Raw genomic sequence first — 21,346 nt, 5'->3', positions numbered from 1 at the left:
CCTCACTTTTCAAATATGTCTACAAATGTACACGTTTTGTGTGCTCTTGTAGGAAGCAATCACTCCACTATTGCGGACTACAAATTATCTATAACTGGGCAAATAACTCACTAACTGGCAAAGGATATGAACAAAATGTGCACACGTGGCTACATGCAGTTCTCTCCCTTCGATCTCCTAACAAGCTTATCGTCTCAGGACCACAGCTGTAAACATTCCAGTTCAAAGTGAATGGCACAGATCAATATATGGCAAGGGTATTTGCAGCTCTGATTGGTTATGCCGCATCTGTCTGTGTAAAGTACAGGCTGAGTCTTGCGCAATAGAACCCCTACAACAAAATCTCTTGCGTGGCTTTGTTTCGGAATGTGGCGTTGAAAGTGGCTAATTCGATCACAATTGCCACGGTAAAGGGAATCGTTGATTAGTGTGCTTCTCTCCATGTGCTGGTATTTGTTCTGCGTCACGCACAGTTTAGAGGGAACATTGAAAAACTCAGTAAAATCTCTGAAATTGTTGCATGTTGCGTTTATATTTTTGTTCAGTATGACATACAATATATATATATTAGGGCAGAAATTTGATGAATCAAATCAAATCAAATCAAATCTGAACTGACTTGTTGCAAAGGTGGCATCCTAAGACGGTGCCACGTTTAAAGTCACTGAGCTCTTTAGTAAGACCATTCTACTGCCAATGTTTGTCTATGGAGATTGCATGACTGTGTGTTCCAAATCCACACATTTGAAGGGGTGTCCACATACTTTAGATCGTGTCATATATATATATATATATATGCCATTAGTTTGGCCTAGCCTGAGTGCCAGTCAGTTTGTGCTATTATACCGACTCCATCACTCATTGTCATGTCAAATTAGTTTTGAATTAAAAAAAAAAGAATAAAGTTTGTCTTGACAATGACTGCTTTGGAGTTGAGCACAAACTCCCGAGTGGTCAGCGCAAGAGGTGTCACTACAGTCCCTGGTTCAAATCCAGGCTGTATCACTTCTGGCCGTGATTGGGAGTCCCATAGGGCGGCTCTCAATTGGCCCAGCGTCGTCCAGGTCTGGCTGGGGTAGGCCTTGTAAATAAGAATTTGTTCTTAACTGACTTGCCTGGTTAAATGAAGGTTACATAAAATATACATGTTTTAATCTAGGACCAGATTTACTGTGGCCTGCCTCTAAACTGATCTAGGACCAGATTTACTGTGGCCTGCCTCTAAACTGATCTAGGACCAGATTTACTGTGGCCTGCCTTTAAACTGATCTAGGACCAGATTTACTGTGGCCTGCCTTTAAACTGATCTAGGACCAGATTTACTGTGGCCTGCCTTTAAACTGATCTAGGACCAGATTTACTGTGGCCTGCCTCTAAACTGATCTAGGACCAGATTACTGTGGCCTGCCTTTAAACTGATCTAGGACCAGATTTACTGTGGCCTGCCTTTAAACTGATCTAGGACCAGATTTACTGTGGCCTGCCTCTAAACTGATCTAGGACCAGATTTACTGTGGCCTGCCTTTAAACTGATCTAGGACCAGATTTACTGTGGCCTGCCTCTAAACTGATCTAGGACCAGATTTACTGTGGCCTGCCTCTAAACTGATCTAGGACCAGATTTACTGTGGCCTGCCTTTAAACTGATCTAGGACCAGATTTACTGTGGCCTGCCTTTAAACTGATCTAGGACCAGATTTACTGTGGCCTGCCTCTAAACTGATCTAGGACCAGATTTACTGTGGCCTGCCTTCAAACCAATCTCATATCCCACTACTTTATGGCTGTTGTAGTTACATACATCCACTGTATCAAAACACTAGTCTGCAACCGACAACCTATTAAAGCACAGAACTACAGTATTGACGACACAGCACTTAGATTAAGGCCTCTATTCAATCTGGATCGCTGAAGCGTTACAGATTGTGCAATATTCACTTAAAGGTAATTCCCGATTGCGCCGATTTATGGAGCGTTTACCATGAATGCAGTCTCGGCTAACGCAGGAACATTGCCGTTAAATTTCAGTAACACTGAGCTTCTGCGTTACGGATTGAATAGAGCCCTGATATCATAAATCGGGTTTATAGTGTCGTCCACAATCTAGTATAGGAAGAAGACAAGTAAATTATTTGGGTTCATAAGTTTTATTAACCATTCAAAAAGTACAATCAATATACTGCACATCAAAATATCAAGTTTGTTTTCAAGCACCTTCAGATGCTGGTACCCTCTACAATATAATGTATAACTGTAAACAATATAAAGTCTCGTTAAGACCAAAAATACATCATTTTAAACATGATCAGGTTTGTTTCAAAATTATAATTCAAATCTATTCCCTGAGATTAGTAGACACAGTGGGTTAGTGTACAGAATCATGATGTAATATTATCCCCCCGTGTAATCTGATAACACATGCGACGTTAACAGCAGACCTTGCTCCAAATACTATTGGAAATCATTCAAATGCCGGGTGTGGTTTGCCATTTTGGGATTATTCTATTGGTCCGTTAACCCAGGCAAGCACAGAGGAAAAAGTATATGAAATAATCAAATAGTATTTGAAACCAGGTCTAAACATTAGACATTTAATAATTAATGCAGATTTTGTCCATTAATTAGCTACCATGATTTTTTTTTTTTACAACTTAATTTCTCTGGTGTTTATGGAGGAGTATATCTCTTCAGTGAGTGGTACGTATGTTTTCTTAGCTGGATCTAGGAAGTACAGAGGATCTTGGACCGCAGCTGGGTTGAAGCCCTCTTCCACCAACGTCACTTTCTTCATCTTAAATGTTCCCGTCATCTCGAAGGAGCTCTTAAGTGTTATACATAAGAATATATTTAAGATTATTTTAAGAATATAAACACAGCAAAAAAAGAAACGTCCCTTTTTCAGTACCCTGTCTTTTAAAGATAAATCGTAAAAATCCAAATAACTTCACAGATCTTCATTGTAAAGGGTTTAAACACTGTTTCCCATGCTTGCTCAATGAACCATAAACAATGAATGAACATGCACCTGTGGAATGGTCGTTAAGACACTAACAGCTTACAGACGGTAGGCAATTAAGGTCACAGTTATGAAAACTTAGGACACTAAAGAGGCCTTTCTACTGACTCTGAAAAACACTAAAAGAAAGATGCCCAGGGTCCCTGCTCATCAGCATGAACGTGCCTTAGACATGCTGCAAGGAGGCATGAGGACTGCAGATGTGGCCAGGGCAACAAATTGCAATGTCCGTACTGTGAGACGCCTAAGACAGCGCTATAGGGAGACAGGACGGACAGCTGATCATCTTCGCAGTGGCAGACCACGTGTAACAACACCTGCACAGGATCGGTACATCCGAACATCACACTTGCGAGACAGGTACAGGATGGCAACAACAACTGCCCGAGTTACATCAGGAACGCACAATCCCTTAATCAGTGCTCAGACTGTCCGCAATAGGCTGAGAGAGGCTGGACTGAGGGCTTGTAGGCCTGTTGTAAGGCAGGTCCTCACCAGACATCCCCGCCAACAACGTCGCCTCTGGGCACAAACCCACCGTCGCTGGACCAAACAGGACTGGCAAAAAGTGCTCTTCCCTGACGAGTCGCTGTTTTGTCTCACCAGGGGTGATGGTCAGATTCACGTTCATCATTGAAGAAATGGGCGTTACACTGTGGTCTGGACTCTGGAGTAGGATCGATTTGGAGGTGGAAGGTCCGTCAGGGTCTGGGGCGGTGTGTCACAGCATCATCGGACTGAGCTTGTTGTCATTGTAGGCAATCTCAATGCTGTGCATTACAGGGAAGACATCCTCCTCCTTCATGTGATACCCTTCCTGCTGGCTCATCCTGACATGACCCTCCAGCATGACAATGCCACCAGCCATACTGCTCATTCTGTCCGTGCCCGGATCTCAATCCTATTGAGCACGTCTGGGACCTATTGGATAGGGCTAGGGCCATTCCCCCCAGAAATGTCCGGGAACTTGCAGGTGCCTTGGTGGAAGAGTGGGGTAATATCTCACAGCAAGAACTGGCAAATCTGGTGCAGTCCATGAGGAGGAGATGCACTGCAGTACTTAATGCAGCTGGTGGCCACACCAGATACTGACTCTTACTTTTTTTTTACCCCCCCCCCCCCCTTTTTTTGACCCACCCCCCTTCTTCAGGGACACATTATTCCATGTCTGTGGAACTTGTTCAGTTTATGTCTCAGTTGTTGAATCTTATGTTCATACAAATATTTACACAAGTTTGCTGAAAATCAACGCAGTTGACAGTGCGAAGACGTTTCTTTTTTTGCTGAGTTTAAAACACACACACAGAGTGTACAAAACATTAAGTACATCTTCCTAATATTGAGTTTATTGAAGGTTCTCCCATCTCCACAGAGGAAGCTGGAGCTCTGGCAGAGGGACCATCGGGTTCTTGGTCACCTCCCTGACCAAGGCTCTTATCTCCTGATTGTTCAGTTTGGCCGGGCAGCCAGCTCTAGGAAGTCTTGGTGGTTCCAAACTTCTTACAAATACATATCTCATTTACACAAATATTCACACCCTTGAGTCAATGAATGTTAGAAGCATCTTTGGCAGAGGTGCTTCTAACATTCATTGACTCAAGGGTGTGAATATTTATGTAACTGCGATATGTAAATGAAAGTTTGGAACCACCAAGACTTTTCCTAGAGCTGGCCGCCCGGCCAAACTGAGCAATCAGGGATAAGAGCCTTGGTCAGGGAGGTGACCGAGAACCTGATGGTCACTCTGACAGAGCTCCAGAGTTTCTCTGTGGAGATGGGAGAACCTTCCAGAAGGACAACCATCTCTGCAGCACTCCACCAATCAGGCCTTTATGGTAGAGTGGCCAGATGGAAGCCACTCCTCAGTAAAAGGCACATAACAGCCCGCTTAGAGTTTGCCAAAAGGTACAGTTGAAGTCGGAAGTTTACATACACTTAGGTTGGAGTCATTAAAACTCATTTTTAAACCGATTCACAAAATTCTTGTTAACAAACTATAGTTTTGGCAAGTCGGTTAGGACATCTACCTTGTGCATGACACAAGTAATTTTTCTAACAGTTGTTTACAGACAGATTATTTCACTTTTAACTCACTGTATCACAATTCCAGAGGGTCAGAAGTTTACATACACTAAGTTGACTGTGCCTTTAAACAGCTTGGAAAATTCCAGAAATTGATGTCATTGCTTTAGAAGCTTCTGATAGGCTAATTGACATCATTTGAGTCAATTGGAGGTGTACCTGTGGATATATTTCAAGGCCTACCTTCAGTGCCTCTTTGCTTGACATCATGGGAAAATCAGAAGACCTCAGAATTTTTTTGGAACTGTTTGGCCATAATGACCATCATTATGTTTGAAGGAAAAAGGGGATGGCATGCAAGCCGAAGAACACCATTCCAACCGTGAAGCACGGGGGTGGCAGCATCATGTTCTGTGGGTGCTTTGCTGCAGGAGGGACTGGTGCACTTCACAAAATAGATGGCATCATGAGGAAGGAAAAGTATGTGGATATATTGAAGCAATCTCAAGACATCAGTCAGGAAGTTAAAGCTTCATCACAAATGGGTCTTCCAAATGGACAATGACCCCAAGCATACTTCCAAAGTTGTGGCAAAATGGCTTAAGGACAACAAAGTCAAGGTATTGGAGTGGCCATCACAAAGCCCTGACCTCAATCGTATAGAAAATTTGTGGCCAGAACTTAAAAAGCGTGTGCGAGCAAGGAGGCCTACAAACCTGACTCAGTTACACCAGATCTGTCAGGAGGAATGGGCCAAAAGTCACCCAACTTATTGTGGGAAGCTTGTGGAAGGCTACCCAAAACGTTTGACCCAAGTTAAACAATTTAAACGCAATGCAACCAAATACTAATTGAGTGTGATGAAAGAAATAAAAGCTGAAATAAATCATTCTCTCTACTATTATTCTGACATTTCACATTCTAAAAATAAAGTGCTGATCCTAACTGGCCTAAAACAGGGAATTTTTACAAGGATTAAATGTCAGGAATTGTGAAACTGAGTTTAAATGTATTTGGCTAAGGTGTATGTAAACTTCCGACTTCAACTGTACCTAAAGGACTCTCAGACCATAAGAAACAATATTCTCTGGTCTGATGAAACCAAGATTGAACTCTTTGGCCTGAATGCCAAGCGTGACGTTCGGAGGAAACCTGGCACCATCCCTACAGTGAAGCGTGGTGGTGGCAGCATCATACTGTGGGGATGTTTTTCAGGGACTGGGAGACTTTTCAGGATCAAGGGAAAGATGAACGGAGCAAAGTATAGAGATCCTTCAAGAAATCCTGAGCGCTCTGGAGCAGGTTCTCAGACTGGGGTGAAGTTTCACCTTCCAACAGGACAACGACCCTATACACACAGCCAAGACAACGCAGGAGTGGTTTCAGGACAAGTCTCTGAGCCAGAGCCCGGACTTGAACCTGATCGAACATCTCTGGAGAGACCTGAAAATAGCTGTGCAGCGACGTTTCTCATCCAACCTGACAGAGCTTGAGAAGCTCTGCAGAGAAGAATGGGAGAAACCCCCCAAATACAGGTGTGCCCAGCTTGTAGCGTCATACCCAAAAAGACACCAGACTGTAATCGCCTTCAACAAAGTACTGAGTAAAGGGTCTGAATGCTTATGTAAATGGGATATTTCAGTTTTTTATGTTTAATAAATCTGCAAAACATTATTGATCAAAACCTGCTCCAGAGTGCTCAGGACCTCATACTGGGGGCCAACATTCTCTCAATTTCGAGTCTCATAGCAAACGGTCTGAATACTTAAATAAGGTATCTGTTTTTTATTTTTTAGAAATTTCTAAAAATGTCTAAAACCTACTTTGTCATAATGGAGCATTGTGGGTTGATTGATGATAAAAACAAAAAAAAATTTATATTTAATCCATTTTAGAATTAGGTTGTAACAAAATGTGGAAAAAGTGAAGGGGTCTGAATACTTTCCGAAAGAACCGTAAACAGTATACAAATATATTTTAAGAGCTGAATATAATTCAAGACAACAGATTTTTCAACTTGAATGACAGAGATGTTTAAAAGAACATTTCAATAGTAAAAGACCTTGATAGTTATACTGATTTTAAAAATCATGAGAACAAACAGAGCTGACTTTCAACGACGTCGGGTAAAGCTCACCTGTATTCTAATGAAGCGCGGTCTTGCGTAAGCAGGGAGGTAGCTGGCTACTTGGCTGAAGGTGCTAGCGCCGTCAAACTCTTTCCCTTCTTCTACCTTCACAGCAGCCATTCCAATCCTCCCCTCATGACCTGGAGAGAGACAATTTTCAGCCTACATTTCTTTTTTTTCAACTTTTATTTAACTAGGCAAGTCAGTTATTAAGAACAAATTCTTATTTACAATGACGGCCTAACCCGGACGACGCTGGGCCAATTGTGCGCCACCCTATGGTTCCTCCCAATCACGGCCGGTTGTGATACAGCCCTGGAATCGAACCAAGGTTTGTGTGACGCCTCTAGCACTGAGATGCAGTGCCTTAGACCGCGGCGCCACTCGGGAGCCCACATACCAAATGCCACCCAATGTAGGGCACCCAGAGCCCTATAGGCCCTTGACAGAAGTAGTGCTCTCTACAGGGAATAGGATGCCATTTGGGATGCATCACAGGGTGATGTGTAGTCTATTGTATGTGTAGTCTATTGTATGTGTAGTCTATTGTATGAGTACGGATGAGTAGTCTATTGTATGTGTAGTCTATTGTATGTGTAGTCTATTGTATGTGTAGTCTATTGTATGTGTAGTCTATTGTATGTGTAGTCTATTGTATGTGTAGTCTAGTCTATTGTATGTGTAGTCTAGTCTATTGTATGTGTAGTCTATTGTATGAGTAGTCTATTGTATGAGTAGTCTATTGTATGAGTAGTCTATTGTATGTGTAGTCTATTGTATGTGTAGTCTATTGTATGTGTAGTCTATTGTATGAGTAGTCTATTGTATGAGTAGTCTATTGTATGTGTAGTCTATTGTATGTGTAGTCTATTGTATGTGTAGTCTATTGTATGTGTAGTCTATTGTATGTGTAGTCTATTGTATGTGTAGTCTATTGTATGTGTATGGATGAGCAGTCTATTGCCTTTGATTTTATAGCCTCCTACTAGCGAATAGCTAACTTATCTAGAGACAAATCTACTGTGTTTAAATTAATACCTACCCTATAAACTAAAACGATTATAATTTAGAACGACTGTAAGCCCTATATTTGTTTGCCAGGAAACACAATTCTTATAATAACCCATAATATATATTGTAAGTAATAACCCATTATACATCAAATCAAATGTATTTATATAGCCCTTCTTACATCAGCTGATATCTCAAAATACATGTTGTAATAACCCATAATACATGCTGTAAGTAATAACCCATAATACATGTTGTAGGTAATAACCCATAATACATGCTGTAAGTAATAACCCATAATACATGTTGTAGGTAATAACCCATAATACATGTGAGTAATAACCCATAATACATGCTGTAGGTAATAACCCATAATACATGTGAGTAATAACCCATAATATAAGTAATAACCTCTAATACACGTGGTCAGTAATAACCTCTAATACACGTGGTCAATAATAACCTCTAATACACGTGGTCAGTAATAACCTCTAATACACGCGGTCAGTAATAACCTCTAATACACGCGGTCAGTAATAACCTCTAATACACGCGGTCAGTAATAACCTCTAATACACGCGGTCAGTAATAATCTCTAATACACGCGGTCAGTAATAACCTCTAATACACGCGGTCAGTAATAACCTCTAATACACGCGGTCAGTAATAACCTCTAATACACGCGGTCAGCAATAACCTCTAATACACGTGGTCAGTAATAACCTATAACTTAGTAGCTGTTAACAACCTAAATCTGACCATATAGATTCATATTTACCTTCAACTTTCACGCCATATACATTAGCCTCCTCGATGCAGTCCACCATTGTGAGGATATCTGCCACTTCAGTTGTAGCAACATTCTCGCCTTTCCACCTGAAATAACAAAAATATTTCCATGTTGGTCAACCGCAAGAGATGTTTGGCAGCCCCAAGAGATGTGTAATTTGAACCCTGAGTAACATACTGTGTAGGGTTGGAAAAGTCTGATACCTATTACCAAAATCCCCAGGTTTTCCAGATTTCCTGATTTTCCAACTGGCATTTCTGGGAAACCTGGGAATTTTGTCAACTGTACTGCCTACCTGAAAGTGTCACCAACCCGATCCTGAAACTGAACAAAGTTTTGTTCATCGATCCTCAACAGGTCTCCAGTGTTGAAGTACAGGTCACCTTTCTGTAAGACGTCTCTCAGTCTCTTCTTCTCTGTCTGCTGGTCGTTACCAGCATAACCAACAAAGGGAGATCTCTTGGTTATCTTTCCAACCAAAAGTCCAGCCTCACCTAAAAAAAAAGGAAGATGAGGATAATGATGCTCCCAATATTTATTTTAAGAACTATGTATCAAGCGACTAAGGAGCACTGATCTGGGATCAGCCTCCCTGTAAATTTAAACGTATGCATTGTTATCCAAGAACTGACCATAAAGCAGTCCTATTGAGACGTGTGATACACACGGCTCCAGGTTCTTAATTGCAAATGTTGTTCTGTCAACAATATAAAGCAGGACCCAATCCATGTCACAGAGTGTCCAAATCGAGACAGTTCACAGTTGGTGGGTAAATAGAGTGTCGGTCAACTAGAAAATCTAATTTAGTGAAGAAACTACGACCCTGTACAGAAAGCAGTTGCAACATGATGCTGCTCCCAAATTCACCCCTTTCTCAACTTTGTACTGTCAACAATATGAAGCAATGACTTGGACCCAATCCATGTCACAGTCTGCCTTAAACTAAAGTAACTTTGATAGACATCGTATTACAGTGTCCAAAGCTAGACAGTTCAGACTCTGTGTCAGTGGGGTAAAAGTCAACAGAAAAGAAGAAAAAAAAAAAAAGGTACCTTTCGTTGCTTGGATACACAGACCCTTGGAGTTCCTAACAGGTTCCTCCTTTTCAATGTCAAATTTGATCAAAGTATAGGGGAACATTCTCTGAAAGTGAAACACAATTACAACAACAAAAAAAATATATATATATATTTTCTGTTAAGGAGGCACATCATTTACACGTCAGGTAGTGATTTGAATCCATCTGTGATCCATGGGTAGTTCTCCTGGTTTAATTGTGTTGAGGTCAAATCACTACCTACCCTGTGGAGAAAGTTGACTCGTCCAACCACTCCGATCTTGCTGGTGTAGTTGATGAAGCCAATGTTTCCCTCGGTGGCAGCGTACAGTTCCCTGACAGCGATGTCTCCAAAACGATTCAGAAACTCTCTCCAGATGTCTGAACGGGCCCCGTTGCCGATGGCAATACGCACTTTATGGTCCTTCTCGTTGTCTTTCTGAAAATAGAAACGGGACGAAGAGCGATCTGTGAAATGATATTCCACTCAATAGACACAGCCGGCGGTCAGAAAGGATCCATTACATGGTGGTGAAGCCTTTCCTATATATTTTCTCCAATTAAAAGCAGTTCAATTTAACTTTGCTAGGTCATCTGAGTTTTTATAACAGACCAAAGGCAGTAACTTTAAAATAAAAACTGTAGTCGTACAGCATTATGCTGGAGTTAACTACATATACTAAAAATGTGTAATTTAGCAGACACTCTTATTTAACCTTTATTTAACCTTTATTTATTTAACTTGGCAAGTCAGTTAAGAACAAATGCTTATTTACCATGACGGCCTACTCCGGCCAAACCCTAACTCGGACGACACTGGGCCAATTGTTGTGATACAGCCTGGAATCGAACTAATGAGATGCAGTGCCTTAGACCGCTGTGCCACTCGGAAGCCCTACAGTAGTAACTTTGATAGACATCGTATTGTAAACAACACACAGAGTGTCTAAAGCCAGACAGTTCACAGTTGGCAGGTACACTACCGGTCAAAGGTTTTAGAACACCTACTCATTCAAGGGTTTTTCTTTCTTTTACTATTTTCTACATTGTAGAATAATAGTGAAGACATCAAAACTATGAAATAACACATATGGAATCATGTAGTAACCAAAAAAGTTTTAAACAAATCTAAATATATTTTATATTTGGGATTCTTCAAATAGCCACCCTTTGCCTTGATGACAGCTTTGTACACGCTTGGCATTCTCTCAACCAGCTTCACCTGGAATGCTTTTCCAACAGTCTTGAAGGAGTTCCCATTTATGCTGAGCACTTGTTGGCTGCTTTTCCTTCACTCTGCAGTCCAACTCATCCCAAACCATCTCAAATGGGTTGAGGTCGGGTGATTGTAGCGGCCAGGTCATCTAATGCAGCACTCCATCACTCTCCTTTTTGGTAAAATAGCCCTTACACAGCCTGGAAGTGTGTTGGGTCATTGTCCTGTTGAAAAACAAATGATAAGCCCAAACCAGATGGGATGGCGTATCGCTGCAGAATGCTGTGGTAGACATGCTGGTTAAGTGTGCCTTCAATTCTAAATAAATCGCAGACAGTGTCACCAGCAAAGCACCCCCACAACTCCTCCTCCATGCTTTACAGTGGGAAATACACATGTGGAGATCATCTGGTCACCCGCACCACGTCTCACAAAGCCATGGCGGTTGGAGCCAAAAATTTTAAATTTGGACTCATCAGACCAAAGGACACATTTCCACCAGTCTAATGTCCATTACTCATGTTTCTTGGCCCAAGCAAGTCTCTTCTTCTTATTGGTGTCCTTTAGAAGTGGTTTCTTTGCAGCAATTCGACCATGAAGGCCTGATTCACGCAGTCTCCTCTGAACAGTTGATGTTGAGATGTGTCTGTTACTTGAACTCTGAAGAATTTATTTGGGCTCAATTTCTGAGGCTGGTAACTCTAATGAACTTGTCCTCTGCAGTAGAGGTATCTCTGGGTCTTCCTTTCCTGTGGCGGTCCTCATGAGAGCCAGTTTCATCATAGCGCTTGATGGTTTTTGCAACTGCACTTGAAGAAACTTTCAAAGTTCTTGAAATGTTCCATATTTATTGATCTTCATGTCTTAAAGTAATGATGGACTGTCGTTTCTCTTTGCTTATTTGAGCTGTTCTTGCCATAATATGGACTTTGTCTTTTACCAAATAGGGCTATCTTCTGCATACCACCCCTACCTTGCCACAACACAACTGATTGGCTCAAATGCATTAAGGAAAGAAATTCCACAAATTAACTTTTAAGAAGGCACACCTGTTAATTGAAATGCAAGTGAGTTCCTCATGAAGCTGGTTGAATTTCAAGAGTGTGCAAAGCTGTCATCAAGTCAATGGGTGGCTATTCTGAAGAATCTCAAATATAAAATATATTTTGATTTGTTTAACACTTTTTAGGTTACTACATGATTCCATGTGTTACTTCATAGTTTCGATGTCTTCACTATTATTCTACATTGTAGAAAATAGTAAAAATAAAGAAAAACCTTTGAATGAGTAGGGGTTCTAAAACCTTTGAATGAGTAGGAGTTCCAATACCTTTGATTGAGTAGGGGTTCTAAAACCTTTGAATGAGTAGGAGTTCTAAAACCTTTGAATGAGTAGGGGTTCTAAAACCTTTGAATGAGTAGGAGTTCTAAAACCTTTGAATGAGTAGGGGTTCTAAAACCTTTGAATGAGTAGGGGTTCTAAAACCTTTGAATGAGTAGGGGTTCTAAAACCTTTGAATGAGTAGGGGTTCTAAAACCTTTGAATGAGTAGGGGTTCTAAAACCTTTGACCCGTAGTGTAAATAGAGGGTCGGTCAACTAGAAAATCTAATTTAGTGAAGAAACTACGACCCTGTACAGAAAGCAGTTGCAACATGATGCTGCTCCCAAATTCACCCCTTTCTCAACGTTGGGAAACTGGTCCCCCCCCCCCCCCGTGGGAAACCGAACCCACAACCCTGGCATTGCAAGCGCCATACTCTACCAACTGAGCCACACAAGATCGGTGTCCTAGACGAGGTGTCCTTTACCATGGGTGTGTTGCAGAGGTATCTCATGGTCTCTCCGATGTACTGCATCACTGTTACATTATGTTTCCTACAGTCCTCCCAGAACTGAGACGCTGAAAACTTTGTCCTCAGAACAACTGTTATGCCTGGTATAGGAGACAGATGATGTAACAGATTGGGTATTTAATCATATATCCTGACTAACTTACACCATCTTGTTTAGACATGTTTTAAAAGTAGACCAAAGTCATCTTTTCACTGTGCAACACGATACATGTCGAACGCCTATCTGGAATGTAGTTAAAACTACTAATGTGTCTAAAGGCTTCAGCAATACACTCTGCTCTGAGTTTTACTCAATTCTGTATGGCTTATTTGAATAGGGAGCAGATACCAACACATTGACACGTTAAATAAACAATCTGACAACTCATTCCTAGCATTTCAAAATAAGAGTCATAACATTACCCCTTTCAATGGCCCCAGTGAGTCCGATGAGGAAGCCGGCGCTGTGATAGAGAGGCAGGTTGATATAGAACACATCCTCGGATGTCACTCCTGAGACGGCTTGGATAAAGGACGCAGCCCACACCCTCTCCTGGGTCACCAGAGCCGCTTTAGGTAGACCTACAGTCAGATAGAACAGTGGGTTATCTATAGACAATAGACACAGTGCATTGAATGACGTATGCATTACAAATTCTATCCCCAGGAAACAATTCAATAGGTACAAGCAAAAACAAAATCCTTCTTTCAGATTTACATGAAGAGCCTACATCCAAATGGATCCATTAGGGGACTAGGAGCCCTTTCCAGAAACCATCCCCAGTAGAGGTCAACCGATTAATCGGAATGGCCGATTAATTAGGGCCGATTTCAAGTTTTCATATCAATCGGTAATCGGCATTTTTGGACGCCGATTATGGCCGATTACATTGCACTCCACGAGGAGACTGCGTGGCAGGCTGACTACATGTTATGCGAGTGCAGCAAGGAGCCAAGGTAAGCTGCTAGCTAGCATTAAACTTATCTTTAAAAATCTATCAATCTTAACATAATCACTAGTTAACTACACATGGTTGATGATATTACTAGTTTATCTAGCTTGTCCTGCGTTGCATATAATCGATGCGGTGCCTGTTAATTTGTCATTGAATCACAGCCTACTTCGCCAAACGGATGATTTAACAAGCGCATTCGCGAAAAAAGCACAATCGTTGCACCAATGTGTACCTAACCATAAACATCAATGCCTTTCTTAAAATCAATACACAAGTATATATTTTTAAACCTGCATATTTAGTTAATATTGCCTGCTAACATGAATTTCTTTTAACTAGGGAAATTGTGTCACTTCTCTTGCGTTCTGTGCAAGCAGAGTCAGGGTATATGCAGCAGTTTGGGCCTCCTGGTTCGTTGCGAACTGTGTGAAGACCATTTCTTCCTAACAAAGACTGTAATTAATTTGCCAGAATTGTACATAATTATGACATAACATTGAAGGTTGTGCAATATAACAGCAATATTTAGACTTAGGGATGCCACCCGTTAGATAAAATACAGAACGGTTCCGTATTTCACTGAAATAATAAACGTTTTGTTTTCGAAATGATAGTTTCCGTATTCGACCATATTAATGACCTAAGGCTCGTATTTCTGTTTGTTTTATTATAATTAAGTCTATGATTTGATAGAGCAGTCTGACTGAGCGGTGGTAGGCATCAGCAGACTCGTAAGCATTCATTCAAACAGCACTTTACTGCGTTTGCCAGCAGCTCTTCGCTGTGCATCAAGCATTGTGCTGTTTATGACTTCAAGCCTATCAACTCCCGAGATTAGGCTGGCAATACTAAAGTACCTATTAGAACATCCAATAGTCAAAGCTATATGAAATACAAATGGTATAGAGAGAAATAGTCCTATAATAACTACAACCTAAAACTTCTTACCAGGGAAAATTGAAGACTCATGTTAAAAGGAACCACCAGCTTTCATATGTTCTGAGCAAGGCACTTAAACGTTAGCTTTTTTATATGGCACATATTGCACATTTACTTTCTTCTCCAACACTTTGTTTTTGCATTATTTAAACCAAATTAAACATGTTTCATTATTTATTTGAGACTAAATTGATTTTATTGATGTATTATATTAAGTTAAAATAAGTGTTCATTCAGTAGTGTTGTAATTGTCATTATTACAAATATATATATAAAATTTGGCCGATTTAATCGGTACCAACTTTTTTTGGTCCTCCAATAACCGGTTTCGGTATCGGCGTTGAAAAATCATAATCGGTCAACCTCTAATCCCCAGCTCCTTCCAGCCCCAGTCCCAGGGCTGGAAGGAGTGGTACCAGTGGTTCTTGAGGTGTAAAAGAGGACTGAGGTGTAGAGAAGGACCAAGGTGCCTACCAGTGGTTCCTGAGGTGTAGTGGAGGACTGAGGTTCTTACCAGTGGTTCCTGAGGTGTAGTGGAGGACTGAGGTTCGTACCAGTGGTTCCTGAGGTGTAGTGGAGAACTGAGGTTCTTACCAGTGGTTCCTGAGGTGTAGTGGAGAACTGAGGTTCTTACCAGTGGTTCCTGAGGTGTAGTGGAGGACTGAGGTTCTTACCAGTGGTTCCTGAGGTGTAGTGGAGGACTGAAGTTCTTACCAGTGGTTCCTGAGGTGTAGTGGAGGACTGAGGTTCTTACCAGTGGTTCCTGAGGTGTAGTGGAGGACTGAGGTTCTTACCAGTGGTTCCTGAGGTGTAGTGGAGAACTGAGGTTCTTACCAGTGCTTCCTGAGGTGTAGTGGAGGACTGAGGTTCTTACCAGTGTTTCCTGAGGTGTAGTGGAGGACTGAGGTTCTTACCAGTGGTTCCTGAGGTGTAGTGGAGGACTGAGGTTCTTACCAGTGGTTCCTGAGGTGTAGTGGAGGACTGAGGTTCTTACCAGTGGTTCCTGAGGTGTAGTGGAGGACTGAGGTTCTTACCAGTGGTTCCTGAGGTGTAGTGGAGGACTGAGGTTCTTACCAGTGGTTCCTGAGGTGTAGTGGAGGACTGAGGTTCTTACCAGTGGTTCCTGAGGTGTAGTGGAGGACTGAGGTTCTTACCAGTGGTTCCTGAGGTGTAGTGGAGAACTGAGGTTCTTACCAGTGGTTCCTGAGGTGTAGTGGAGGACTGAGGTTCTTACCAGTGGTTCCTGAGGTGTAGTGGAGGACTGAGGTTCTTACCAGTGGTTCCTGAGGTGTAGTGGAGGACTGAGGTTCTTACCAGTGGTTCCTGAGGTGTAGTGGAGGACTGAGGTTCTTACCAGTGGTTCCTGAGGTGTAGTGGAGGACTGAGGTTCTTACCAGTGGTTCCTGAGGTGTAGTGGAGGACTGAGGTTCTTACCAGTGGTTCCTGAGGTGTAGATGTAGAGTGCAGGGCTCTTGCTGGTGATGTTGGCCCTGAAGTCAGCTGACAGGGGAGTGTCTGAGGCCTGGGCGATATGTTCTGAGAGGGGGTTGATGCCTTCTACACTGCACTCCTCTGACAGGAGGTATACAGAGATACCCTGCTGTTTTAGTGTAGGGAGAACCTCCTCCACTGCCCCTTTCAGCTCTGTAGGATAGAGGGAAGGAGAGAGAGAGAGAGAGAGAGAGAGACACACGTAGAGAGACACAGAGAGTGAGAGACAGGCAGGTGATGTTACTCTCAACTCCTTAGACCAGGTTCCTCAACTGGTGGCCTAGAGGTGATTTTATTTGGCCCCCCAAGTTTTCTGAGATGTTTTTTATTTTGTTGGACATAAAATACTAAAAACATCAGCAAATCAGCTTCAACTGATTTTAATTTTGGAAATCTGTTCCAATATACTTCCTTTCATAATAGATATATATATATATATATATGATCGTATACAGATGTAAGCAAGGTTTGAAATTATGTTTTAGTCAAATACATGTTTGGGCTTCTTCCAGTCAACTTGCAGTCTATAAATTATTAGTAATTATGTTCAGGTCCTCCATTAAGAAATGCAACACGTGGAGCCTGGGGTATCTACACTACATTCCAGAACATTCTATGTCTTGCTGTCAGCCCCTCAGCAGATCAACCATGAGTGACGTGCCACATTGAGGCTTATGTTACATTCCTAGTAGAATACATTGCTTATAGAATACAGTATTAAACATTCCAATAGAATACATTCCCAGTAGAATACATTCCTTATACATTCCTAATAGACTGGCCAAACCTAGGCATGCATAGCTCACCGCATGATCCTCAAACCAAAGACTGGACAAACATGTGTTTCTAAAAGTGAATTCTTTATTATGTCATTTTAAGTCATTGTTTTATTTTATACAGCCTACATTTGAAATGTATAGGCATGTTGTTGAAATCCTGAGCGCTCCTGCCAGACTGTAGCATGTCTAAAATGCTTCACAATTTATTTCTTAAAAAATAATAATAAAGATAACAATAATAATGATAATAATAACAATAACGATAATAATAACAACAATAAAGTTAATATACTAATAACATCAACAATAGAACCTAAATAATGTGTTTTCGTTCCGTCTTCCTGGGCTACCTGGCTTGCTCCTGTCTGATTTAGAGTTAGTATGTTGTTTAACATCAATTGATAGTGACAGAATCACACATTACTTCCCACCAGTACAGTTTGTTGTGTCCTCCGCTATAGAAGGCTGTAGCGCAGATCTATTATAGAGACAAAGCAAAGATATCGGAGTCACGTCTTTCCATTTTACAGCTTGTTTCTAGTCCTGGTTTTAACTTAACACACCAAGCCCTTCACTCACTGACACATATATTTAAGGAGTACATGGTGACTGACGGAATTGGCTGAAAAATCTATGGATAGAGACTATAATTTTGTCTGTCAAACAGTTAGGCCTACCTCTTATTGCTTGAATAGGAAGAAATAGACTCCCAACACAAAACCCTCTTGTTGTTAGTAGCCTAAAGTCAAATTAAAATGAAGACTGTTTAAATGAATTAGCCTACTTTCACCACCCCTGCGTTGTCCATCTCCACGGCTGCCGCTTCGTAGTAATGTCAATTACATCCGTGCTAATTTTATGTACATATTTCCAAATTGAATCCAATTCAATTACTTAGAATAATGTTGACTGCAAACTGGTTCAAGTTAACATATTTAGCAAAGATGGGATGGGTCTACATTTTGTCATTTCGTTTCTGTAAACCGTTATAGTTTGTTTAACGGACTAACATTGGAATTGGAGTTGATTCCATGGCAACACATAAAAGACCATAAACAACTGGAAACAACCACATGTTTAGTCATGGAGCACGTTCTGATTGGCCAGTGAGGGACCACGTACAGCCCAGCCCTTTCACGCCACCGCCAGCACTGCTCCGGATTTTTTTGTATTTTTTTATTTAACTAAGCAAGTCAGTTAAGAACAAATTATTATTTACAATGACGCCTAAACCCGGGCGACGCTGGGCCAATTGTGCGCTGCCCTATGGGACTCCCAAAAACGTCCGGATGTGATACAGCCTGGAATCAAACCAGGGACTGTAGTGACACCTCTTGCACTGAGATGCAGTACATCTACACCACTGCGCCACTCGGGAGCCGCAGTGGAAAAGCTAAAACAAAAACAGACACACCCCCCAACCTATAGCCTACCGCCAGCGTTTAGATTCACCACTGTGTTAAGTGTGTTAACCGATTACAAATTACATCATCCTCCCCTGGACGAAATGTTAAAATACTAAACCCTCCCAAATAACTGAAATTGAAAAATGATGACCCTCCCCCATTTTCCTCTGGGTAAAAAGTGTACATTTCGACCGCTCCCTAACTGTAAGTCAGGCAAATCGCCTTCACGCCAATTGCTTTTGAGAACGGCGGAAAAGTTTACTTCAATACGTGGGAGGCAAACAGGACAATGTCGGAGTTTAATCCAATAAGAGAAAAGCTGAGAAATGGAGAGTTGATTTGGTTAATAGGTCAAAAGAAGTTGATATCAGTACTGGTTATGGTATGTGTGATGATTGTGAGGCACTATACACATTCCACAGTCACAAGATGGGGAACTTCAAGTGAACTGTAACTGAACTGTAGCCTACTGTTCAGATGGGTTAAATGGAAACTGAAATCTGGACACTGACTGTGGGTCTATTAACCTCTTACATAGTCTTAATATTAACTCCTGCAGAATTAAACATTTCTTGCAGTAAAATTATACATCAAATGTAATAAATGTTTACTCGGGAACAGGAGTGGAGAAATCGTATTTATTTCAGCATCTGGAGAATATTACCGCTCAGATATAGCACCTCTACTATCTTTAAAAGCAGTATTTTAACCACAAAATATACATCCAAGCCGAACTGAAAATGTATCAGAAACATGTTGGGTCGTTTTTCAAAGCGTTATATTTCCTTACAACCGGTCAAACTGAGGTCATTTAAAAAAATCTCTCCAGTCCCTAAACATATTTTCTCCGCGAAAGTTAACAGAACATTTTTCCTTTGTCAATTAGATTGCAGTTTTCCTTCTATTAATCTGGTGAGCAAATGGTTTATTTAATCTTCTGTGGCAACATATTGTAATGAAACAGCAGGTTCCGAGGGAGCAGGTCTCGAACCCTCGACCTTCTAGCCCGAAGTCCGGCGCGCTATCGACTGTGCAGCAAAAGCATGCTCAAATGGCAGAGTCGATATCCGTGCTAATAAACCCAGGGTCGTTACAATACTGTATAATGACAGAAGAGAAGTTGACTAACAAATAGCCTACACAAATGTCGGAAATTATAAACAGAAACATATATAAAGTCAGACAGAAGAAAAAGAAATCATGCACCCCTTGAAAAATAAATCACTCCGGAGTCTTTGACTAGTCTAAAGTGTATTTTCTATATCAGTGGTTAAAGGTTTCAGATTTCGGTTGTGGACGGGTTATTTATTAGCTACGGCTACTGGGAGCGGTTGTGGGTGAACAAGCAACTGACCCGGGTACCACTATGGCGAACACATTTCTGATTTCAAGTAGTTTAACGTGAGAGTCAGTCTTACTAAAGGAACACACTAGTATAATGTTTGCTGTTTGGGGTTTTTGAAATCTATATGCTGCAGGCCGACCCCTAGACTAGGGCCTAGTAGTCTAGAAAAACATGCACCCCAAACTTTTCACTACTTACCTCAGCCCCAAAGTCTCAATTGGCTATGTTTAATTTTGGTCTTAATTTAATGTTAGTCATAAAGTTAGCAGTGTGGTAAGGTTAGGTTTCAAATCATATTTTGAATAAAGAGAAATTGTAGAAATATGCGGAGTTTAGCCATAATTATGGCTTTGTGGCCGTGGTTACTAGTGACAACCCGACCCTATCCCTTACCTACGCGTGTGTGTCGTGAACAACATTAGCGTAAGCAAACAGTGGGATAGTAGGGTCGCCTTAAAAATAAAAGTCCCACATTGAAACTGATGCAAACGGGTGAATATAGTGGAATCCTTACCTGCCGCTGCAATGATCACTCTGGCCCCACAGCATGAGAAACAGTGTAGCAGAGATTTAGACCTTATGTTGAAGTTTAGCAGAGCGGTTGCACAGCCCAGTTTGGCCAGGCCCAGCCAAATCCACGCGTAAGAGGGTTCGTTCCCCATAAAGAGAGCTACCGTGTCCCCCTCTTTTACATTAGCGTGAGTATTCAATGCTCTGGCAACCTTGTTACTCTGTTTATCCACCTCGATGTAAGAATGGGATGTCCCCTCAAAATGCAGGAACGTTTTATTCGGTTGTTTCTTCACCGTGTCCAAAAAGCAGTCCAAAATGCTATAGAAAGGATTTTTCTTTTTGTATATTTGCAGCCTGATTCCAAGTTTGATTGCTTTGAAGATATATGAACAATCTTGACCAAAGTATGGGTCGAATAACGTTTTCAGAAGAAAGGGCAAAACTGCCAATCCGGCTATGATTGTAAACCAAATGTACATCTTGTAACTGCGGTTTACAGACGCTTGTGCCGCTGAGAATTAAAAGGTTTTAGACCTACCTCCAAACAACGGAACGTTATAAAGTGATAAATGGGTGGCAAAGTTCAATCCGAAATCCCGACCTCGCATAACAAGCAGCCCGAGTGCAGTGGGCGGTGTATATGTTCTCCCTAATTCCTCCCCCTGTGGGTTGCCAGATTGACCTTTTTAAACATTTGAACTGTTATTTCACACGGGGGAAAAAATGATTAAATCAAGAATTATGTACCTATGGCTCATATTAAAATAAACAGCTGATATTCATTGCTATTATATATAATGATAATCGTATGTTATTGACAAGTAGCTGGAAATACCATTTACA

The 21,346-nt window shown here is 41.3% G+C and overlaps 1 protein-coding gene across 1 annotated transcript; it reads right to left on the bottom strand.

The window, feature by feature from the left end:
- Nucleotides 1-2,131: 2,131 nt before the first annotated feature.
- On the bottom strand, nucleotides 2,132-21,116 carry slc27a2 (solute carrier family 27 member 2). The gene is made up of 10 exons (XM_029751796.1): nucleotides 20,505-21,116; nucleotides 16,404-16,613; nucleotides 13,498-13,656; nucleotides 13,051-13,175; nucleotides 10,269-10,463; nucleotides 10,020-10,110; nucleotides 9,263-9,461; nucleotides 8,956-9,053; nucleotides 7,176-7,306; nucleotides 2,132-2,821 (listed from the first exon to the last, which is right to left on the bottom strand). Exons 1-10 carry the CDS (start codon nucleotides 20,980-20,982, stop codon nucleotides 2,645-2,647), a joined length of 1,863 nt encoding a protein of 620 aa, XP_029607656.1. The 5' UTR covers nucleotides 20,983-21,116; the 3' UTR covers nucleotides 2,132-2,644.
- Between the last annotated feature and the right edge of the window lie 230 nt (nucleotides 21,117-21,346).

The sequence above is a fragment of the Salmo trutta genome, chromosome 4 (genome assembly GCF_901001165.1).
Source record: "Salmo trutta chromosome 4, fSalTru1.1, whole genome shotgun sequence".
Taxonomy (NCBI): Eukaryota; Metazoa; Chordata; class Actinopteri; order Salmoniformes; family Salmonidae; genus Salmo; species Salmo trutta.
This window is presented reverse-complemented; position numbering and strand designations above follow the sequence as displayed.

Excerpts from the sequence above, each read along its gene's own strand:
- slc27a2 (XM_029751796.1), bottom strand. The coding sequence starts at position 20,982 with ATGTACATTTGGTTTACAATCATAGCCGGATTGGCAGTTTTGCCCTTT. Across the intron at positions 16,614-20,504 it reads AGTGATCATTGCAGCGGCAG|AGCTGAAAGGGGCAGTGGAG; the intron begins GTAAGGATTCCA and ends TCTATCCTACAG. Across the intron at positions 13,176-13,497 it reads CACTGGGGCCATTGAAAGGG|GCATAACAGTTGTTCTGAGG; the intron begins GTAATGTTATGA and ends CTCCTATACCAG.